The sequence below is a fragment of the Molothrus aeneus genome, chromosome 7 (assembly GCF_037042795.1).
Source record: "Molothrus aeneus isolate 106 chromosome 7, BPBGC_Maene_1.0, whole genome shotgun sequence".
Taxonomy (NCBI): domain Eukaryota; kingdom Metazoa; phylum Chordata; class Aves; order Passeriformes; family Icteridae; genus Molothrus; species Molothrus aeneus.
The window spans coordinates 7,232,316-7,253,122 of NC_089652.1; the positions used below are offsets into that span (position 1 = coordinate 7,232,316).

Here is a 20,807-nt window from a genome sequence, read left to right on the forward strand (position 1 = left end):
ATTCTGAATGGGGGTTTTTGGTGATTCAAGCTTGAATTTAGACTCGAAGAAAAGAATGTAAAAGAGTCACCACCTAGTGGCTGATGAAGTGAAAATGGAGAACATGGCAATACACTGTGCTTGTCTCATTTTTGTCCATTTTATTGGCTTCTTGTCTGCCAAAACAGGCCCTCCTGTTGTGGTATTTGAGCCAGGAGCACCAGCAGGGCTCAGTTCTACAGAACCATGAGTGTATGATATCTCACCCCTGCCTTAGTTTGATCTCTGTTTTCAGTGAGAACTCTGTGTGTGCCTTTGATCCAATATGTGAACGTGTTTTTTGCTGGAGTAGGATCCATATTTTCACTTGTGTCCTTCCTGGTTCTGCTGCAGTTGGCCCCTCTCTGGTCAGTGTTGTGTAAGAGCCGCTGCTTTTGAGGGCAGTGAATTCTGGTTGTGGTTGTCAGCTCTTTTCTCTCTCTTTAGGCCAGCTGATTTCTGACAGAGTGACAGAGATTGTGGCCAAGTATGACTCCAAGGTCTACAGCACCAAGTACGATGACCAGTTAGCCACCAGGCCTGCCAGTGCTGCTTTTGATGACAGCTACTTGGGTACGTGGTGGGAAACCAGAAACCTCCACCTGCAACACTCCCCGCCAACATCTAAACCACACAACTGGCATTTCCACATCTAACAGACAACAAGGGAGTGAATTCCTGAAAATGCACTCATTTGTGTGTGATGTAGTTATTTATTGTAGTTATTTTGCCATAGGCTTGATTCAAAAAGCACCCGATGACAAAATAAATGGAAGTGTTTTCATGATTTTCTGTGATTCAGGCTGAATATGGGAATGGCAAATGTATGATTTTTATGTGAGAGGTTAGTCACATAGGTGGTTGTTTGTTTGTTTGTTATTTAAAAGCAGCTGTTTCTAAATAACCTCCCAAAACAAAAGAAAATGATGTTTTGGAAGAAAAACAATGAGGAGTGGGAAATCATCATTTTGCTTCATGTATGTCTAACCAGGCTCAGGAAAAAAAAAGCAAGGATGTACCAGGACAATTCCCAGGATAATAATTTTAAAATTTTCATCTTCTGCTCTCAAATTCCTGGATACTGATGAGTTACAGCCACTCCTGGAGTTTTTCATAGTCTAAGCTGCTGCAAGGCAATATTTATACCAGTGCATTTTAAGATGAAGAGAGGAAGACTGTGCACAGAAACACTTGTGAAAAGTGTAAAGAGAGATGAAAGGTTCAATAAAGTTTTTAAAGCCTGACCTTGTCTCTGCAGGTTATTCAGTGGCTGTTGGAGACTTCAACGGTGATGGCATCGAAGGTAAGCCCCTTGCTTCAGTAAGAACATCATGGTAATAGGCTGGGCAGATCTTCCAAACCAGTGGTACAGAGCACAGGGAAATGCTAGGAAGTGAGTGTTCAAGTGCTAGGAATGAGCTGTTCTGTTCAGCAGTCACTGTGCCTTGAGACCTGACTCTTATCTGTGTCTTGCTTTATGTTTCAGACTTTGTATCAGGAGTCCCACGGGCAGCAAGAACTCTGGGCATGGTAAAATAATTTGAAACAATAAAGTTTACAATAAATAAAAAAGGTGACTATTGCTGGTATGCTGTAATGTGTATTTCTCCACGTGCAGGTGTCCATTTACAATGGGAAAAACATGTCCTCCATGCACAACTTCACTGGAGAGCAGGTGGGTGGCTCTGCTGGCTGTGGTGGGTGACCAGGAAGCCTTTCCTGTGTTGCAGCAGTATTTAGGGTACTAGATAATAGTCTGCATATTACTGGCTTGATTGCCAAAGCAACATTTTATGAAGTCTGAGGGAATTCTAATCTTATTTAAATAAAGGAAATGCTGCCTGTTTTGAGAGCTGGGAAAGAGACTGGATCATGAAAGGGGAAATTGGAAAAGTAACTGATGGGTTTGCTTTCTAACAGAGTATGGAAGAGAAACAAAAAGGAAAGGAACAAAAAAAATTTGTGGCATATATTATCATCTCTCTGCTGTATTTTGTGTACAGATTTGTGTAAAGTTGTTTGTTTGTATCACTACAACTCATGGGTTTGGTTTGAATTTTGTTTTCCAGATGGCTGCCTATTTTGGGTATTCAGTGGCTGCCACAGATATCGACGGGGACAAGTAAGTGCCCTCTTCTCTCTCTTCTCACCAATGCCACCCAACTTGTTTCTGGAAAGAAAAATAAACAACATTTTAATAAAAGGTCTTTCCCACAACCTAGATTTCTCTCTTCATTGCTGGTTTAACACATCTGCATGACTCTTTTGCTAACACTCCACATTTGTTTTAACATTTGCTTTTGTATTTATCTACATTTATTCATGTGTATATTCACATGCTTAAGGCCCATTAATTTTTTGTATATTTGTGCTTACTTGGTCAATACATATTTGCTTTCAGCTGAATTTAAAGATAGTTAGCTTTCATCTGAGCGTTGACTTCAGTGCTGAGCTAACAGTGCTGAAGAGAGTGAATTTTCCTGCTGCTGCTGAAGAGCTCTGTCCTGTTTTGGTCCAGTTACACAGATCTGTTTATTGGAGCCCCTCTTTTCATGGATCGAAGCTCAGACGGGAAGCTTCAGGAGGTTGGCCAGGTAACCATCTGCCTTCAGCGAGCCTCGGGAGGGTTCCAGACAGCAAAGCTGAACGGCTTTGAGATCTTTGCGCGGTTCGGCAGCTCCATCGCACCCCTGGGGGACCTGGATCAGGATGGCTTCAACGGTAGGATGTTGATTTATGGTCTTTTGCTAAGGATCTTTCTTCTAGGAAGCTGAGAAGCTTCAGAGAAAAGGAAAACATTTTTTATCTTATTTGCTTTTCTTGTGTTTTGCTCATGTGGAATGTATTTGGAGATGGTTTACCCACAGGTGATTGCCTGGTTGGATTCTGGTGTGAGCTGTTTTAACTCTTTGGCCAATTGGGGCCAAACTGTGTTGAGACTCTGGAAAGAGCCATAAGTTTTCATTATTATTTTTTTTAACATTCAGTAAGTATCTTTTCTGTAGTCTTTACTATAGTTAGTATAGTATTCTTTAATATAATATAGTACTATAAAGTGATAAATTAGCCTTCTGAGAACATGGAGTCAGATGCATCATTCCTACCTTTGTCAAGGCATTCCCTGCTAATACAATATTGAATCTTGATCAGGATCTTCTGGTTGTGGAGAGTGATGCCTCATGTTTTAGCTTTTATATTTTTCAGATTCTGTACTGCTTTAGTGTGTAATTCTGAGCTTCATATTAGGGAATGGTAACGATTCCTTCTCTAGCTGGGGACCAAGGACAAATGATCCAAATCTCAGGCCCAAGAGCATAAACAACATGGACTGAAGAGAGAAAAACAAGAAGGATGGGCATGGGCTAAAGCTGCAATTGGACAATTAACTCCAATATGCAAATGGACCAGAACTTATAAAAGTGAGAGACCCTGTGACCAGGTGTCCATTTTGTGACCATTTTGGTTCATCTTGGGTGTAGCCCTGGCTGGGCTCTTGTGCTGCCCAAGGTGGATCCATTGAGGCCTTCTAAAAAATCCCTACTTTATTCTTTAGGGCTCAGTTTAGTCTCTGTTGTAGGTCAGCCTGCCCAAGGCACCAGGGGAGCCCAGCCAGCCCAGAGAATGTGGATCCTGCACACAAACCCTCAGTGCTGTAGCCGTGAGCGAGTGAGGGACGCTGAGGTTTAGACTCCCTTCGATGCTTGTATGCTACTCCCAGGAATGCCAACAGGAGTTCCATGGATGCATCGAGCAGAGACTATACCACTGACACAACATGGACTGCTCTAGCTCTTACACTGACCACTTGATTGTTTCCTAAGCTGTGACCACAATAGAAACTTCAATAAAATACCTGACTCTCCACTGTGACCTGTTAGGACATCTTCAATATAATTTTCCTCCTTCTGTTGTTTAAAGACCATTTTCCTCTCTGGAAACACAATGATGACAGAAAAGAAGGTTTGGTTTCAGATTGCTGCTTAAAAATGTTCATATAAAAAAGATCTTCCTTTTTTAGGAATAGGATTAGGAAGAGTAGGATTTGGTTTTTCTAATTTACTATTCAAAATGGAAGAGTTTGGAAATACTGCATAGCAGCTACAGCCAGATGCACCAAGAGCTGAGTGTCTTGAGGGAGTAACTGGAAGAGAAGTTTGAGTCTGACACAACTGGAGCTGAGACTCTCAAACCCCTTGCCCAAGCTTCTGGTTACTTTCTGACAGGAATGAAAAACAGTAAAGCAGACAAGAATCACATGGTGTTAAGATGGAGATTTCCAGGAGTCCTAGGGAGAACGCTTTTTAATGCCCGTTATACTCCAGTGTTGCCTGAAGAGTAGTGGGAATTTGAGTTCCACCAAAAAACTTCATTTTTTTCCATTCTGCTTGCAAGCTAAGTATTTTCTGTTAGATCAAAAATTAAAATAGATGGTTACTTCAAATTCCCAGGTAGCTCCACTTTATTTTTGATGATAATTTCACAGTGTAGTTGAAACTGAAAGAGACTTTTTTAGTTGCTAACTGGACATAGAATCAGTGTGAAGATGTAATATCACTGCAACTATTTACAGAAGACATCAGAGAGCTGACAGCCAAAATTCCAGTCACTTGATGAGATTATCCCAAACATTTTTTGATTCCACCATACTTACATTTGGAATACACTGTAGGAAAGAGAATCATAGCAAAAGCTGCCTCTTTCAAATGACTTTGCTGTTATTTAGTCTGTGTTTTGGGTTTTATTGCTCTGCCTCATTTTGGGAGTGTTAATTAAAATGCCTTCCACCACAGCATGGTGCAAGATAGGAATTTTTACTGTCTTCATGAAGTTTGTAAATAGGAGTCAAAAATACAAAGCTGTAAACTTTTGAGTACTTATTCTTTTCATCAAACTTTCTCAAATTTCAGAAAAGGGGAAGGAGAAACATAACTATTCCAAGTAGTGCTTTGTGTTTGGTCCTTGAACTGTCTGTGGAAATGTTGAAATTAGATCATATGTGCACTTTTAAAGCTGTCCTTACAGATAGTATAATTAGCATTTTGTTTGCTACCGTTTATTAATCATTAACAGTGAGTACTTTTAAATTTAAGAGATAAAATAACTTCACTAACTGGAAGTTCTCCATAATGCATGCTGCCAAGCTATGGGATAGACTGGATTTGAATATTTACCATTGGCTTAGGATGATTTAAATTTTCCAGAATTATTAATATGTCCCACCCTTTGGAGGAACATGAGCATGAAAAGGAAATGGGAAGAGAGTCACACTTAGCTTTGTGGTTTGGCACCCACAGTGACTAACTCTGCATGTTTTAATAATCTCAAAATCATCCCAAATCCTTATGATTCCACTGCAAAAAAAGTCACCAAAGTGGAGAAGGTTTTGTAGAACTATTTCTCCCCTTCCTCTCCCCACAAAAGGCTGTGATGTGTTCTTGTTAAACATTTATACTTTGTACAAAAAACAGCATCCAATAATAAAAGGAAAAACAGAACAAATAAAAGGAGTAATAAACAAACAAATGTTGATGAGCATTTTAAAGGGTGGTTGCACTTCCTCCCTACTGACAAGTAATAGTTGCCTCTTTGAGCTAGGTCTTATAAGCTTTTGGAAGTCTATTACTTACTCAAGATAGCTCAGCTACTTTTGGAGGCATAAAATTAGCAAGAGGGCTTCTGTTGCAGTGTTAGAACCAAAAATTTTAATAAAAGGCAAAATAACAAATAGAGAAAAACTGAGTTAGGTGCAAGAAGTTTTTGCTCTTGGTAAAACTCTTCACAAAAGCAATTAGTTTCTTTCTTCTCTTCTTTTTCTAGTAAATTGCTTAGGTGAGACTTTTTGGCTTCTGTCTAATTAGCTATCTTTAAGTTTGAGGTGAAGCCTTCAAAGTTTTATGAGGTGTCTTAGAGAGAAACTTCTAAGCTTCTTTCCTTTGTGAGAGGACAAAAGATAATTTTGTCACTCCATCAACAAAGAGCACATTCCTATCCTGACACACATTGAAACTGTAATGTCAGAAATTACTGACTGATGTAAGCACAAATGTGTTCTAATTTGTGTCTGGTGACGTTGATGGTTCTTCTTTTGGTTTCAGACGTTGCAGTTGCTGCACCATATGGTGGAGAGGACAAGAGAGGACTGGTGTACATCTACAATGGAGGAGCCAGTGGTTTGAATGCCATCCCGTCCCAGATCCTGGAAGGGCAGTGGGCTGCTCGCACTATGCCCCCCAGCTTTGGGTACTCCCTGAAAGGAGCCACAGATGTGGACAAAAATGGATACCCAGGTCCTCTGCCCCCAAATGGCACTTTGCAATAACTCAGTAGCAGCCCCACCCTTGAGAAACGGCAGATTTCACAAAGCAAGGTGTAATGTGTGGTGTGTCTCCTCTCTTTCTAGACTTGATTGTTGGAGCCTTTGGTGTTGACACAGCTGTTCTGTACAGGTAAGGGTCCCTCTGTGCTTGTACCTGACTGAAAGCTCAGTGGGGTTCTGGAGCCACAAAAAGAAGCAGGATCAGGGAAGTCTGAAAATTTGGCACTCCACCATCCAAACCTCTGGAGGTGAAAAAGCACTATACTGCTTTTTTTTACTGAGTAAGCCTATCTGCAGTCTAAAATTCATCTTTCTCAATAATATGTAGTCAGGAAAAAACATTAATAAGCTGTCTTCAAGGCTTTCTGAGTGACAGTTTTCTAGATTCTGACACAGCAGCTGCAAGCTGTTACACTGCAATCCCAATATTCTCATCCCAGCTTGCTCATTTTGGGAGAACATGTTGGCCTGTGCTATAAGTAGATAGGACTTCCTCTTTACACAGTTGTCCATGTTGTGGCTGATGGAAATGAAAAGGCACAGAAAAGCTTCATTTAGTCAGTGGTTACTTGTTTTTCTTGTGGTTTCACTAAATACTGTGTGTTTGTGTATATTGCACAATTTGATGGGGGGGCATTGTCAAACATGGTGTTGAGGGCTCTTTAAGAGGATGTTTTCTTTGCAGGGCAAGACCAGTTATTAGAGTAAATGCTGCCCTGGAAGTTAATCCAACCATTCTAAACCCAGAAAACAAAGCCTGTTCACTGGGAGATGTAAAAGTTTCTTGGTAAGCAGAGTATCTATGTTTCCCTTTGAGGGGAGGGACTTTTTGGGTTTTAATTTTGTAAGCTTCCAATTTTGAAAGGTCTCTTGCTATTATTATTAGTCAGCTAATAATAATAAAAAAAAGGACAAGCAGATTTTTCTGGAAGAGAAAACAATACGAAATAAGAACTCTCTGACAGCAGTTGGAGGACTAGCCCTGTCTTTAGTAAATGCCAGACTGAGTCTCAAAACCTGCAGAGACTGACAGGTATCCCTGCTGAGCAGAGTAGGGCCTTCCCAAGACATCAGCACATCCCAGGGTGTTTGCAGTGTTTTTACCCACTAGCAAACGCACTGGGGCAGTGATCTGCTCTGTAAACTGATTTTGCTTCTGGCTCCCAGGCTTTTATCCCAACCCACTTTCCCTTCCTACTGCTAACTTCCTTTTCAGGGTCAGTATGGTAGGTTTAAATATCAGACACATTTCATTACAGAAGTAAACATTCCAGTCCACAGGTGATTGTCCCTAGATGAATCAAGACTCCAGAACTTTGCAGTTTCTGCAATTCTGCTTACTTGTTAATAGATTATAGTTTCTCTTCCATCAGTAGAAAATAGCTTTTGGGAATGAGCTAGAGTCTCAAAAAGAGGATACATCTGAACAGAAATAAATAGTGAGGAATTTTAGAAGAAAATGAGAGAAAAAGTGTGTGAAATTAATTTTTTCCTCCCAAACAGCTTCAAAGTGAAGTTCTGCTTAAAGGCGGACGGCAAAGGAAAGCTCCCCAACTCACTCAGTAAGTTCTGCTCATTTAAAAATTGGATTTTTTGTTGTACTGTTTGCAAACATGAGCACTGGTCATTGTTGTTTTCTTGACAAACAGCTGGGTGCCCTTTGCAGCCATGCTGCCACTGGCATGGCATGTACACATCCATGGGACTCTCCAGCAGGCTCTTTTGGCTGCAGTGCTGTAGAAGTCATTTGACCATATCTGAGACTTTAAACATATGTTCAATTATGTGGTTAACCAGTCCTGGAAAGCCTTTTGTGTTCTACAGAATTTGCAGTAAGTCTCATTGAGGGGAGTTTCAGACAAGAATATTCAAGTATGTGCTTTGCTGGGCCTGAGAGATACAGACAAGCCACAGGGAACTTGTCACATCCTGTTGAGATTATGACTTTCTGATTGATAGCAGTGACTTTTTTCATCAGATTCTCAGATCAGAATCAGGAAAAGATTGTTTCAAACAAGTGTTTAAGTTGTCTCCAAGAGATTTTGTAGTGTGGCAAGCAGCCTGCTGCAATCAGGTTTTGTCTACTCACTAAAAATCTTTTCCTTATTTTCTGTGGCACGTACAGAGGTGGTGTGATCTTGGACAGAGGCTCATATGAATATCTGTTATGTATTATAAGTTTTATTATCTATACCAAATATTTCAAGTAATTTGATTAACAATAGCATTTAAAAATAAAATGTTATGTGCAACATTGCTTTAAATTTTCTAGTGGAAAAAAATTCTAACTTTAGTTCTTGCTGTTCTACAGCAATTACAGATTATAAGTGTATCTGTGTTCTTAAATATTTCCAGTGTTTAAGGAAAAAGCAGAATCCAATTTAGGACAGCAGCAGTGCTTGAGAACTAATGTAGTGACAGATTTTACATGGAAAGAACTGGAGGTTTTAAGAGGGGCAAGTACTAGCTTAGTGTTGTAGTTGAAATCAGTGGTCAGCTCAATTTCTGAGGGAATTCAGAAATTGTGTTGCAATTCTGTGTTTAATGGAATGAAGCATCCCTAACCCAAACCCTTTGGCTTGGCCAGATTTCCAGGTGGAGCTGCTGCTGGACAAGCTGAAGCAGAAAGGAGCCATCAGGAGAGCTCTGTTTCTGCACAGCAAACAGCCCAGCCACTCTAAGAACATGACAATTACAAAGGGGGGCAAAATGAACTGCGAGGAACTCGATGCCTTCTTGAGGGTAAGCAGCCATTCATGTTCCAGGCAAATAATTTTTGGTGCTTTGTCTTATTATAAGTTCATTGTGTTAGGTGTTTAAAGAAAAAACAACAAGAAAAAAATGCTAGGAAAAAACTTTGTTTTCAGTGGATGGACCTGAAATTACTAAAAGCATACATCTGTCCTGAATTACTGCTGCTGTTGCAGCATGAATGATGAATCTTCTTGTGGCTAAGGTCCTGGTCCCTAAATGCCTTGGAAATTCAATTCAGGACTTTGTTCTGGACTTCTTGGATAAGCCATCCAGGCACCAAATTAGTCATAATTTCCAAGGAACATGAAAGTCAATAAGCAGAGGTTGTCCCCTCTACTTTGGAGGTTAAAAATTGAAGAAAAATATGGACCTGCAACTGACATGCCAAAAAAAGCAAATAGCAGAGGAGATGGAGAAAGTTGAAGTACTAAGTTTGCTTTTTCTCAGTCTTTCTGTTTTCATCCTCACAAATGTGAACAGATGCTAACACAATTTGAAAGTTTTCATCAGTAGAAGAACCATTGTGTGTAGCTATGTAAGTTCTATGCAGCTCAGATTTATCTCTGAGCACTTATAAATCAAACATAAACAATCCTTGCTTCCCACTAAAAAAAACCAAATAAAAATGCTAGCAATCATTAAGGATTTCATGGAGGGCAGGTAATACTTTCTTTGACCTGACTTTTGTGAGTGGGTTATATACAGAATTAGACATCTCAGGGTTAGTAAAGATTTAGCACATTTCCACCTGACGTTTTCATAAAGACAGTAATGACACATGACCTATGTGAAATGATCATAAATAGTGTGTAAAACCAGTTTAAGACTATAGGTAATCAATAAGCTTCTGCCCACAGAAGGCATCTTCTGCAATAAGATCCTGAAGTGAGCTGTGCTAGAGTCAGTAGTTTTCATTACTCTCAGAAAGGAAGCAGGGTTTACACTGAGCAAATCTGTGGCAGATGTAAAGCTAAGAGATGTAAGTCTGTAAGTTCTCTGAAAGGCAGGATCAACGTTTGATAAGCAGAACAATTTCAAATGAACAGCATGAAAGTCAGCAACTTCCAAGTGCCAAGTAATAACTTCAGGAAGGAAAAATTTGAAGTCCAAAGGTGAATATCTCTGAGGGATCTTAGAAGCAAGCTGAGGTTGGTCTGACAGAAAAGAGCAGAGCTGTGTAGCCTTAAGGCTCTACTGGATTTCCATGACTTCATATTTTTGTGTGCTCCAGTTTTCCATGTTTTAAACAGGAAACATGTTACTGCTAAAATTGTGCAGGTTTTCTGCCAGGAGATTTTCTGCTTTGAAAAGACCTCAGAATTTTTAATGTTTTGGCCTCTCCATTTGAACTGTGATTGAAATGTTTGGTTTCCTCAGGATGAATCTGAGTTCAGAGACAAGCTGACTCCCATCACTATTTTCATGGAATACCGTCTGGATTACAGAACAGCTGCAGATGCCACGGGATTGCACCCTATCCTCAACCAGTTCACTCCTGCCAACATGAGCAGACAGGTACCCTGCTCACACAGCCTGGGATCAGAGAGCCCAGAGCATTGCTTCATCTCAGGGAGAAAATCAGTTAGAATGGTCCTGCAAGGGTTAATATTGAAGGCTTTCACCCATTCTCATACCATGCTGCTTTATGTACATTATGTTTTCCCCTGCAGTTCTATTAAGGTAATATGAATCGTTTTTCTGCCCTTTTTTACAAATTTTTACATTTGTTTGTAAAGAGCAGCAATCCCTTAATATGAAGGGATTATTCAAAGTATGGAAGGATGGTTAAGGTGAAGTCCTAGAATTGCAGTAGGGCAGGATGAGGCACAGTGACCCCCACATATAAAAACTCATTTGTTCTCTTCTGAGACTGATGGCATGAAAACATTTCATAACCAGCTATGGGGAATTTCTTTTAATGTGCTGGTGAAACAGTATTATTGAAGATGTATGTTAGAACAAATGAAGGAATTATTACAACAGTATGTGTTTGATTTTTCCATAGGCCCATATTCTGCTGGATTGTGGGGATGATAACATCTGCAAACCAAAGCTGGAGGTGTCAGTAGAAAGGTAAATACATGACAAAAATACAAGGAAAAACAATTTCCCTACCTGAGGTCTAAAATTCAGTAACTGGTAATACTTTTGTTTAAGAGATGTGTTGAGATAAGTAGGACTCCTGATTGTATGCAATCTAAACTCAGGCTGATATGCTTTAATGAAAACCTGTTTTCTGCTTTGGAACCTAATGTCTTTGGCATGTAATGCACCACTCCCACCCCAGCCTCCACTATAAGTAGGCCATATTTATTTATTTATTTATTTATTTATTTATTTATTTATTTATTTATTTATTTATTTGCTAAGCTGGACATGTGTAGTGAGAATAAACCACCGCTAGCTGCCATTGTTGTGTTGTTTAATACTGGTATCTCTGTTGTGTTGTTTAATCTTAGATAGACACGTGAAGATGTGATTTTATCCAGCAAGGGGAGGAGTAGGGCTCTCTTGTCACATGTATGAAAAAAAAATTGTTGGTATTGCTAGTATCTTTTATCAAACCTGAAACAAAGAAACAATTTGTCAGTGGTAATTCATTCATGAGCCTGAGCTTTTTTTTTTACTTTGTGTGGCCTAAACCCTCTCTTGCTGTATTATCTCATAATCTGTTTTTTAATGCATTATAGCATATGCACATTGTAGATAGGACACTTCACAAGCACTAATTCATGCAAGCACCTCAATAACATTTGACATCAGTGCAGATACCCTGATGTATGCTTGTAGTTGGTGAAATGAAAATGCATTGTTTGCTAAGATAATCTCTTTGTGTCTGAAACCAAAGGTATTGCAGAGATCTTGGCTCTATTCTGTGTAGCTGAGCTTTCCCTTGAGTTTTGTTATAAATATGTGCTTGTACCTCTGCAAAGTGGGCCTGTAATTCAAAATGTGCACAGGGATTTAGGTGCCCATAATGATTTGTTCCTTGTGAGAAAGAGGTCTTTGTGGTTTTTTGTTTTGTGGTTTTATAGGCAAGATTCTCACAAAAGAACATGTAATACTTGCTCCATTTGTACTTACTTGATCCATGTAATACCTAATCTATTTGATTGTAGGCACAGGGTTTTTTGAAAGTACCTTAGAGCTCTCCTGACACTCCTGAAACAAAGGCACTGCCTCCAGATTTCTCTGATATTTTCCTGACATTTCAGAATGTCTCCTGTTTCTCTACGTTCAGCCACTTCCATGCAACGCGAAACCCCGGTGCAGAACTGATTTTCACACTGTTTTCTTGCAGTGACCAGAAGCAGATCTACATTGGTGATGACAACCCCCTGACCCTGATTGTCAGTGCCCAGAACCAGGGGGAGGGAGCCTATGAAGCAGAGCTCTTCGTCGTGGTTCCACCCCAGGCGGATTTCATCGGCGTCGTTCGCAACAATGAGGTAAAATCCCGGCTGCTTCTCAGGAGTCAGGCTTCACCTGCTGCTGTGGAGATCTCTAGTGGCTTCTATTATTTCAAAGCACTGAAAAATGATCCATTTTTTCAAAGCCCCTCTCTTTTATAACCTTGAGAACAGGTCTGTCTTGTATCAGAAACATTTTTCTCCTTGGAGTCTTCCATACTCAGATTTTATTTCATTTTATTACTCGGCTGAGAAATGATATTAAAATTAATATGGCATATCTAAGACTTCTCTCCAGACTTTCATCCAGGTGCTCAGATGTAAAGAATGACATTCCTTAGTGGTTTTTTTCTGGTTTATTGCAGGCTTTGGCCAGACTGTCATGTGCTTTTAAAACAGAGAACCAGACACGCATGGTAGTTTGTGACCTGGGCAATCCCATGAAAGCAGGAACTAAGGTAAGGTTTGGTCCAACAGGTGTCTGGTAGTCACCCAGGGGGCAGGTGGCATTTTCCTTAATCACAGCAGTGTTTGGGCAGGAAGTTTTCTCCCAGGAATTTAAGATTACACCTGACATTTAGCTGCCCTCATTTGGTTAGTACAGAGGTAGTTGGTTTTAACTTTTCAGCTAAATTAAAGGCTGGAAGGAGTGTTCATGAGTTTTGTGATGCAACTCAAAAGAATTCATTCATTCATTATATAGTGGAATTAATGGACTTTGGTCCCTCATGAATTTTTTATATTTATCTGACATGTATTTTTTAGGATATAATCAAGAGCTAGCTCACAACACTTCTTTCTCTCAGTTCATCTCTTTTCTGCCGACTTTCATGAGGAAGGACAGAGTTTTGTCTAGTTGAAACCTCTGCAATTCCACCAAATGTAGCTGAAATTGGAAGAATTAAAAAAATTATTAGTGAGACAGATTTTAAGGTGACATGACATAGTAAGTCTTATTTTCTGAAGAAATGAAGTGAAAGTCAGTCACAATTATAACAATTTCATGATGCTTTTCTTCCAAGAGCCATCTTGTATAAGATGAGTAAATACTATTTCCAAAATCTTTTGAAGTGTATCAAGCTGAACTGCACAGATTGTGTTAAGCATGTGTTAAGCACAGATGTTAAGCACAGATGTTAAAGCAAATATGAATTGACTTAGACCAAACCTTGGGAATTAAGTTTGAATCATTAAATTAATCATTAGATTACAATACTTTTTGCAGCACCTGGGGAGGCTCAGTTATGTGTAGGAATGGCTGAAGTAAGTGTGGGGAGCAAGATACCATCCTTATTTTGTATTTTATGGCAGTGATGCCTTGGCTGGACATGCCAGAGGGCAGCACATTTCCAGCCTGGGGGAACTGGACAACTTGAATTTGCCAGTTCTGTGTGTGTGTTCTCTCATCACCAGGAGTCTCAAGCAATTTCACTGGAGTCTAATAGCACTGAGAATCTTTTCATGTGTGTTTTATTGTGCTTCCAACTGAACCACAGTGCTTTTTTTCCCCCAGCTCTTGGCTGGCCTGCGTTTCAGCGTGCACCAGCAGTCTGAGATGGACACCTCTGTCAAGTTTGACTTGCAGATCCGGAGGTATGGAAATCCCTGAGGATGAACCTCCCCTGGGAGAGGACACACACAGCAAATAGACTGCAAGCCAGCATCATTCTGGCCTAATTCTCTTGTCTTTGCCTTGTGATGGCTTGAAAAATAACCACACTGAGTTAGGTTTCCTGAAATACGGGAAAAAATTAACAATATTTGTATGTGCACATCACTGTGCTCTGCTGGCACTTGTGGTGCCACAGAATGGCTTTGGGTTTATAGCCCTCTTTTCAAACTGATGCTTGAACTCTGAATTCCTTCTGAATTCTATGTATTTAGGGGAGGAGAGTCTTTCAGGGCAGGCAGTGTATGGGGTAGTCCAAGCAGAAGCAACCTGCAGTGAACCATCAACATCTGGGGTGTCTGTCACCTTCCTTAGGCTAACTAGGGTTCCACCTGAAAACCCCTGACACCAAAGTTGAAGATTCTATGGAATTTAAGTTTGTAATATGTGAACCATCACAGCAGCCAGCCAGAAAGAGCCTGAAAACTAAATGGAACAAAACAGTAGTGTTCATGTTAGTAATCAGATGAGCACTGTCATATAAATCTGATATATGAATCTGAATTTGTAACTTCTGGAAATGATATTTAAGGTTGGAGATGTGATCATTAGGACTATCTTTAGCCAATGCAGTTTTATGTTGTTTTTAATGGACAGTATGAATACACCTGTTTTGGTTTTTCCCCATGGTGGACCAAAAGCACTTTTTTTTTTCCATTTAAGGGATTTTGTTTTTTAAATGTAGTGAATAAACTCATCTCATCCACATATGCATTTATCATCTATGGGATTAGGAAAGATTAAAGCTGCCATTCTATTTTAAGGATGGCTTGTTTTGCCATACCAACCAAAGGCCTTGGCACATGAAATATCTCTTTGATCTCCCACTGCTCTCTGCTGAGTTTTCCCTTCTCCACCAGCTGGTAAGGTGTGCCAGTGGCATGGGACTGTTCTTTGCAGGAAATTATCTGCTCTGGGGTGTCTGTCACCTTCCTTAGGCTGGCAGCAGTCACACGCTGCTGTCCCAGGGTCAGAAGCAGTCAGGGAGGCTGCTGAAGCCATGCTGGTCTCCTGATGGAAGAGGAGGGAGGTTCCTGAAGTGTTTCAGGCCTTTCATGGAAGGAAATTCCTTCAGTGACTGGTGGGTGCAGGAAGGGTGAGCAGAGGTGCCATGGAACAGAGTAATCACAGTTCCCAGTGACAGGCATCACCAGGGATTATCTGGGACAGCTTTTAGGGATCACACTGCTTGGCTTAAACTCACAAAGCTGGATCTGCAGTGCTGGCTCAGTTCCTAGCAGAGCAGGTCTAGTCTCTAAAAGAGTGAGGTATTTACAGGTCAGGAGGCAAACACTGCTGCAGGTGTTGGCTGATTACAGCAGCAGGGAAGAATAATTGGAAGATTCAGGATTCTTTGTAAAGGAAAGTGTTTGGTTGGGGGACAGGATAATCAGATGTGTCAAAGGAGATCAAAACTCTGCTCCCAGCACCACTTTGAGGGGGTGTGTTCCCTGTATTTCCTTACATGAGAGCTGTAGGACAGAGTCAGCATTAACTCTGTGTCCTTCACCAGCCTCTCCCTGCTGGGGCTGCCCCGCACTCTGCAGAGGCTGGGGCTCCATGCATGTAGGTGAGAACTTGCTGGAATCTTATCCTAAAAGCTATCCATAGTTTTTAGCAACTATGCTTTCCTACAGGGGGTCAGGAACCATCCTATGTTACATGCAATTACTTTCAAGTGTGGAGGGTTTATTAATTAAATACCTTGCTTATTTCATTTAAGAATTTACCTTTTATTTTCCCTGCAGTTCCAACCTGTATGACAACCTGAGCCCAGTAGCATATTATCAGGCTGACCTTGCTATTTCAGCAGCTGTTGAAATTAGAGGGTAAGCAATACTATTTTAATTAACACTTTTAAGGAGCTTTGCACATTTGCTTCTTTATATTCACTGAACTTCCTTTCAGGTCTGCATAAGTTTTCCAGGAAGGTTTAGGGAATTTTGAATCATAAAGACAATATGGTTTTCTCTAACCAGCCTTTGGACTTTTGGATCTTAAATAATTCTAAATAATTACAAAATTTATTCCAAAAAGGAATATTGTGTCTCCAGTACTAGAGATATTTTTAGAAGAAAAAAAAATCACCCCTTCTCGTTTGTAGTTTTACATTTCTGCAGGTCACTTTTCTCCTCCACAAACTGACTGGGGTTTCATCTGAAAACCCCTGAAACCAAAGTTGAAGTTTCAATAGAATTAATTTTGTAATATCCTTCAGTCTTAAGCATTGTATTAATATTGTAATGACTTGGTTACTCCATCATCTCTACTTCCCACCTAAAAGTCCTCTTTCTTGACCAGTTAACTTTGATTCCTGAGTCATAATTTTTTAAATTTTCCCCTACATTCATTATTGTGACAAATTTGTTCAGTATCTGAGAGGTGGGGGATGTCACACTGGAAAAGCATGATTGGCACCTTCACTGCTTTCAGGGCTGAATTACTCTCAGGACTGTACTGCTAAGGCTCTACCAATATTTCTCATTATCACAATATTTCACACTGGTTTTGTTTGGATTACATGTGTGTCTTTTATCTTTTTTTAACCTAGAGAACAGAACTGAACATTTAATACTCAAACCACTTCTGTTCTTTCAGGTTTTATGTAGAGGATGGAGGAGCAGAGATTACATTTTAAGCATGTTGATTTTTCCCTTTAGATGTTCTAGAGAATCCCATCTATTTTTTCATGCCTGCTAATAACACCTCCTTTGCTCTGCTGTTTAGTGTGTCGTCCCCTGACCACATATTCCTTCCCATTGCAAACTGGCAGCCAAAGGAGAACCCTGAAACAGAAGATGACATTGGGCCTCTAGTTCAGCACATCTATGAGGTGTGGAATTACTGCTGATTTCTGTGACATGGTTCTGTGATAAATGAAAAGAAATCTTTTAGTGTAGCTTTTCTCTGGTGTCAATTAGGATTTTTTTTTCTTTTTTTTTCTTTTATTTTTTTAATGCTGGGCCAATAACTGGTATATCCAAGAAGGGTTGGAATGCCTGAAAATATTGTAACAGGGCTTGATTACCTACATAACTACACATATTTTATTTTCTTGCCTTTTGAAATCTAGATAAAACTTTTGAAGTAACATGAACTCAGGGAATGGCTAATGGCTGAAAATTATTGTATTCTATCTGTTCTGAATCACTGATCTGAAGTCTTTTGCTGTGAAAAAAATTAAGTATTTAAAATTTCCTTTAAAGAATTATCACAGATTTAATCTAGATTGTTTAATTAAGCAAAACTTACCAAGAGAACTGTGTGAATATTAATAGTTAAAAGTTTTAGCACTTTTAGGTAAAGTTTTGATGCTGTTGCCATAAGTGGTTGGGGGTGGGGGTAGTGGCAGTATCACATTTGTGGCTCAAATATAAAGTAACAATTATATGCACATTAACAGAGAGAGTAGCATTATTTATTTACATCTGTAAATTTTATTTTCATAATCAGCTGAGAAACAATGGTCCAAGTGCATTCAGCAAGGTGATGATGACTCTGCAGTGGCCTTACAAATACAAAAACAACACGCTCTTGTACATTGTGCAGTATGAAATTGATGGTCCCATGAACTGCACTTCTGACATGGAAATCAACCCACTGAAAATTAAGGTAAGCAGGACTTTCCCTCTGAGTGGAATGAAGTTTGCTTGGCTGTTTTGTAAGTACTCAAAATAGCCAAATCCCTGAGAATATGACAAACTGAGGTAGTTTTTCATCTGTGGCCGATGAATAAATCTACACTTTTCCACACTACCTATCAATGTATATAGCAGGTGAAATAAAAGGTGAACAGCAGCTGAAAATTATCAACTCAAAGATCAATTTGTCTTGTTTCTTTTTATTATGGGGTTTTCTTCTTTTTTTTTTATTTAACTTCAAGGCTGTTCTATATGAGTTTTAAGTCCAAACCAATGGAATTATAATGAATGTGGTCATGAACTAAAACCTAAAACAAGCCAGATACTTCTGGACTGTTTATGTACATTTTCTGGGTTTTGTTTCTTGGAAGAAAATGGTGTTTTTTTAATATTAAGTTATCTATTTATCCAATTGGATAAATTCATCCAATTTGGATCAATTTATCTATTCATCCAAAGGCCACAAAGGACAACAGGGTTTAGCTATCACCGCCAGCAAAACATGGGATTTACAGAACAGAAAAAACTCCTTTTTCCTGGGCTGGACAAGGCAAAGAAACACCAGATAGAACCCAGCAAGTTTAATTGAGTGTAAGGAGATTTGATTCCTAGGAGAGTTTAGAACAAGCAATAGAAGTCAGTGTGCTAGTTCAAGAAGAAGTCAGTGTGTTAGTTCAGGAAAATATCAGTATGTTAGTTCAAGAGAAAAAAAAGGGCTGGGGGAAGATATTCAGTGTGTAGAACAACAAAGAATGCTTGTGTATCTTTGATAACCAAAAAGCAACATCAATGAATATATAAATACAAAGTTCCTGTGCTTCTGCTCTGCCATTTGCAGTGATTTATTTTCAGCCAGAGTCTGAAGTATAGCTAGCATAGAAAGAAACTTGCAGTGAGGTATTTTCTTGGCCTTCAGCTTGAAGCCTGCAGTATGCTGAGCCACTGTTTGTGTTCCCTTGGTGTGTGCTAGATTTCTGCTTCCAAGGATGAGGAGAGGAACGACACCCTTGGCAGGGAGGAGCAGCGCGGGCACCGCGTCAGCCGGAGGGACGTGGCTGCCGTGGAGGGGGACGTGCATACCCTGGTGAGCTCCCAGCACTGGCTGCTGGCAACACACCTGCACTCCTGGCCTGCCAGGAGTCCTGAAAAACAAGTGCAAGGGAGATTTTAACTCCCTAAACATGATTGGGAAAATAATCTCTAATAGGAAATTAACTTATTGCCTTATCACTGCCTTTGTATCTGCCAGCTATAAGTAATTATCCAATAGTGGAGGTTATTTAATGTATTTCAGTAGTTTGTGGTGCTTTGCCAGTGCAGGTATATGGGTAAAGTAGTGCCATTAAGGACTTTTCAAATATTTTCACACTTGGAACATCCTTCCTATTTTTATACACAGGGCTGTGGAACTGCTGACTGTTTAAAGATTGTCTGTCAAGTTGGCCACCTGGAGAGGGGAAAAAGTGCAATATTGTATTTAAAATCACGCCTTTGGACCCAAACTTTCATGAATGTGAGTGACTGGGAATATTCTGTCGCTGTTTCTAAAACATTTAAAGTGGTTTTTGCACCCATATGCAATACTAATTTTGCTTTTCTTACACAGAAAGAAAATCAGAATCATTCCTACTCTCTCAAATCATCTGCTTCCTTCAATGTTATAGAGTTCCCTTATAAGAACCTTTCCTTTGAAGATATTCACAACTCTACAGTTGTAAGTCATTTACATACATATACAATCACTTCAGAATTGGTGCAAAGACAGTTATTGTTGAGTAACACTTCTATGACTTGATATCATTTTAATTTTATCAGCTATTTGTTTCAGGTATTTATTTCACTTGTGCACGTAGAGTTGAGGGTAAAAACAGACTGGAGTTGACAATATTTGTGGCTTGAAAGATTTAATTGAAAATGAAAAAAATGATGGTGAACAGTCTTCATGTTCCTCTTAATGCCATTATTGCTAGAGAAATATTTTATTTGAAATTTGTTTTCAACTGTAGTAGCACTTACAGCTGGAATAATGAACTTTCATTATATTATATGAGGCACTATATATGAACTTTATATGTGAGGGTGGAACAAAAAGACCTTTTGTGCCTCAGGGGGTTTCAAAGGGAAAGGAGACAGGGTGCAAACAGAAAGGAAGATATATTTGGGCTGGCAAATTGAAAGTTTTTGGTAAGCATTATGGGATTAAGAGATCTTAAGGAAAAGGTAGAAAATTATTATGATTAACTTATTTTTGAATATGGTTTCTAATGTCTGTTATTAGCTGGGGCTTTTTTCTCTCACATCATGTGGAGTTGATGTTTTGTTTCAAAGTATACTGCCTTTTAAGGAAAAAAAAACAAAAAAGAAAAATCCCTTAATTATTTGTCTGTAATTCCAAAATATTTCCAGATTCCTAAATTTGACTGAAAACCATCAAGAATTACAGAAGACATGTTGCCATATTACCACTGATTGCAAAAAAAAAGAAAACCCAGGCAAAACAATCCCCAACCCCCTACTATAATTTAACTTTAAAATCCTATTAAGTTTGGGTCAGTGAAGTCTTTATGTCACCAAGAATCTATGGCTTTTCATTCATTCTGGAGAGAAAAAGCAATTTATACTGGATTAAGATTATAATCATGATAGGATAAAGGTATACAAGATTGAAAATGCATGGATGAACTCAGCATGTCACTGTGGTGCAAAATGTGATTTATTGTGTTTTTCTGTCAGGTTGCTACAAATATTACATGGGGCATTCAGCCACAGCCCATGCCTGTGCCAGTGTGGGTTATCATTTTGGCTGTGCTAGCAGGGTTGCTGCTCCTGGCTGTTCTAGTGTTTGTCATGTACAGGGTAAGTCCTGTGTCTGGGGGGGGTTTGTATCATTTGCTTTTCCCTACTAATGATGTATTATTTCACAGAGTACTGGCACTTTGCAGAAATGCCTTGCTCCCCATATCATCTGAATCTGTTAAGTTTTTGAAATAACTGTAAAA

At 39.4% G+C, this 20,807-nt stretch overlaps 1 protein-coding gene across 1 annotated transcript in view; it reads left to right on the forward strand.

The window, feature by feature from the left end:
• The window catches only part of ITGAV (integrin subunit alpha V), a 47,531-nt gene that overhangs the window by 20,904 nt on the left and 5,820 nt on the right, over positions 1-20,807 (forward strand). Inside the window, exons 7-29 of the mRNA XM_066553702.1 lie at positions 466-591; positions 1,277-1,321; positions 1,505-1,548; positions 1,637-1,693; positions 2,088-2,140; positions 2,537-2,739; positions 6,114-6,305; positions 6,419-6,464; positions 7,020-7,121; positions 7,838-7,896; positions 8,922-9,076; positions 10,466-10,603; positions 11,094-11,161; positions 12,390-12,537; positions 12,864-12,956; positions 14,012-14,091; positions 15,916-15,996; positions 16,895-17,000; positions 17,621-17,779; positions 18,779-18,892; positions 19,208-19,321; positions 19,415-19,522; positions 20,542-20,664. Coding sequence (XP_066409799.1) covers positions 466-591; positions 1,277-1,321; positions 1,505-1,548; positions 1,637-1,693; positions 2,088-2,140; positions 2,537-2,739; positions 6,114-6,305; positions 6,419-6,464; positions 7,020-7,121; positions 7,838-7,896; positions 8,922-9,076; positions 10,466-10,603; positions 11,094-11,161; positions 12,390-12,537; positions 12,864-12,956; positions 14,012-14,091; positions 15,916-15,996; positions 16,895-17,000; positions 17,621-17,779; positions 18,779-18,892; positions 19,208-19,321; positions 19,415-19,522; positions 20,542-20,664 — 2,414 coding nt within the window. The remainder of the gene's footprint in view (positions 1-465; positions 592-1,276; positions 1,322-1,504; positions 1,549-1,636; positions 1,694-2,087; positions 2,141-2,536; positions 2,740-6,113; positions 6,306-6,418; positions 6,465-7,019; positions 7,122-7,837; positions 7,897-8,921; positions 9,077-10,465; positions 10,604-11,093; positions 11,162-12,389; positions 12,538-12,863; positions 12,957-14,011; positions 14,092-15,915; positions 15,997-16,894; positions 17,001-17,620; positions 17,780-18,778; positions 18,893-19,207; positions 19,322-19,414; positions 19,523-20,541; positions 20,665-20,807) is intronic.